This window comes from Charadrius vociferus, unplaced genomic scaffold (genome assembly GCF_000708025.1).
Source record: "Charadrius vociferus isolate BGI_N301 unplaced genomic scaffold, ASM70802v2 scaffold409, whole genome shotgun sequence".
NCBI classification, from domain to species: domain Eukaryota; kingdom Metazoa; phylum Chordata; class Aves; order Charadriiformes; family Charadriidae; genus Charadrius; species Charadrius vociferus.
This window is the reverse complement of record NW_009650082.1, coordinates 1,784,921-1,785,652: the sequence shown is the minus strand read 5'-3', so window position 1 is coordinate 1,785,652 and position 732 is coordinate 1,784,921. Positions and strand designations below refer to the sequence as shown.

The window sequence follows — 732 nt, the reverse complement described above, 5'->3', positions numbered from 1 at the left end:
CCTAAAAGAAGAGCTTTCTGCCAGGCAGGACTCTCTCCATTTCCTGCAGCACCAGCACAGGCAGCAGGAAGAGAAGTGCAGGAAGCTGCAGCAGAGGCTTGAGCAACTGGAGGAGGAACACGAGACGTCCAGCAGCCACCAGCAGCACCTCCAGTCTCTGGTAGAAGGGCTCAGAAGGTGAGTGTTTCCTCCTTCTCCTGAGTTCTAGAGGCAACCTGCTTCCAGTTCTGGGAGTTGAGAGGTGTTATGGGCAAAGAACTCGCCTGCCCTACCACACGTTTGCTTCTGTTTGGTACTTTAGCATCCTCCTGTCGCTGCTTTTCATTCTCTCTGGTGAATCCTAAGGCTGTCTTGGAGATTCAGAGTGATGTTGGAATACAAGACGCCTCATTCTTAACAGCTTTCCCTCCTGGCACCTTTGGTGTGGGAGCAATTGCTGGACAATTGATATTTTTGAGCCCGACCCTGGTGAGAGTGAAAAAAGATAGTTTTGAGGGTGAAATGGCCAGGAAAGCACAGAGCCTCAAGGTTTGTGGGGCAACAAAAGCGCTTCCAGGGGCTGGTGAGGGCAAGCCACAATTTTCCCTCCTGGCACTTTTGGTGTGGGAGCAATGGCTGGACATTTGACATTTTTGAGCCTGGTTCTGGTGAGAGTGAAAAAAGCTGCATTTCTTAACATGCTGTGTCTCGTGAGTTCCTTGGGTTCCCTTTCCTATCAACTGCCTGACTTTC

The 732-nt window shown here is 50.7% G+C and overlaps 1 protein-coding gene across 1 annotated transcript in view; it reads left to right on the top strand.

Annotated features, from left to right (window-relative positions):
- Positions 1-732, top strand: part of CEP250 (centrosomal protein 250kDa) — a 29,490-nt gene that overhangs the window by 7,199 nt on the left and 21,559 nt on the right. Inside the window, 1 exon segment of the mRNA XM_009892120.1 lies at positions 1-177. Within this exon segment, the coding sequence (XP_009890422.1) occupies positions 1-177 (177 nt within the window).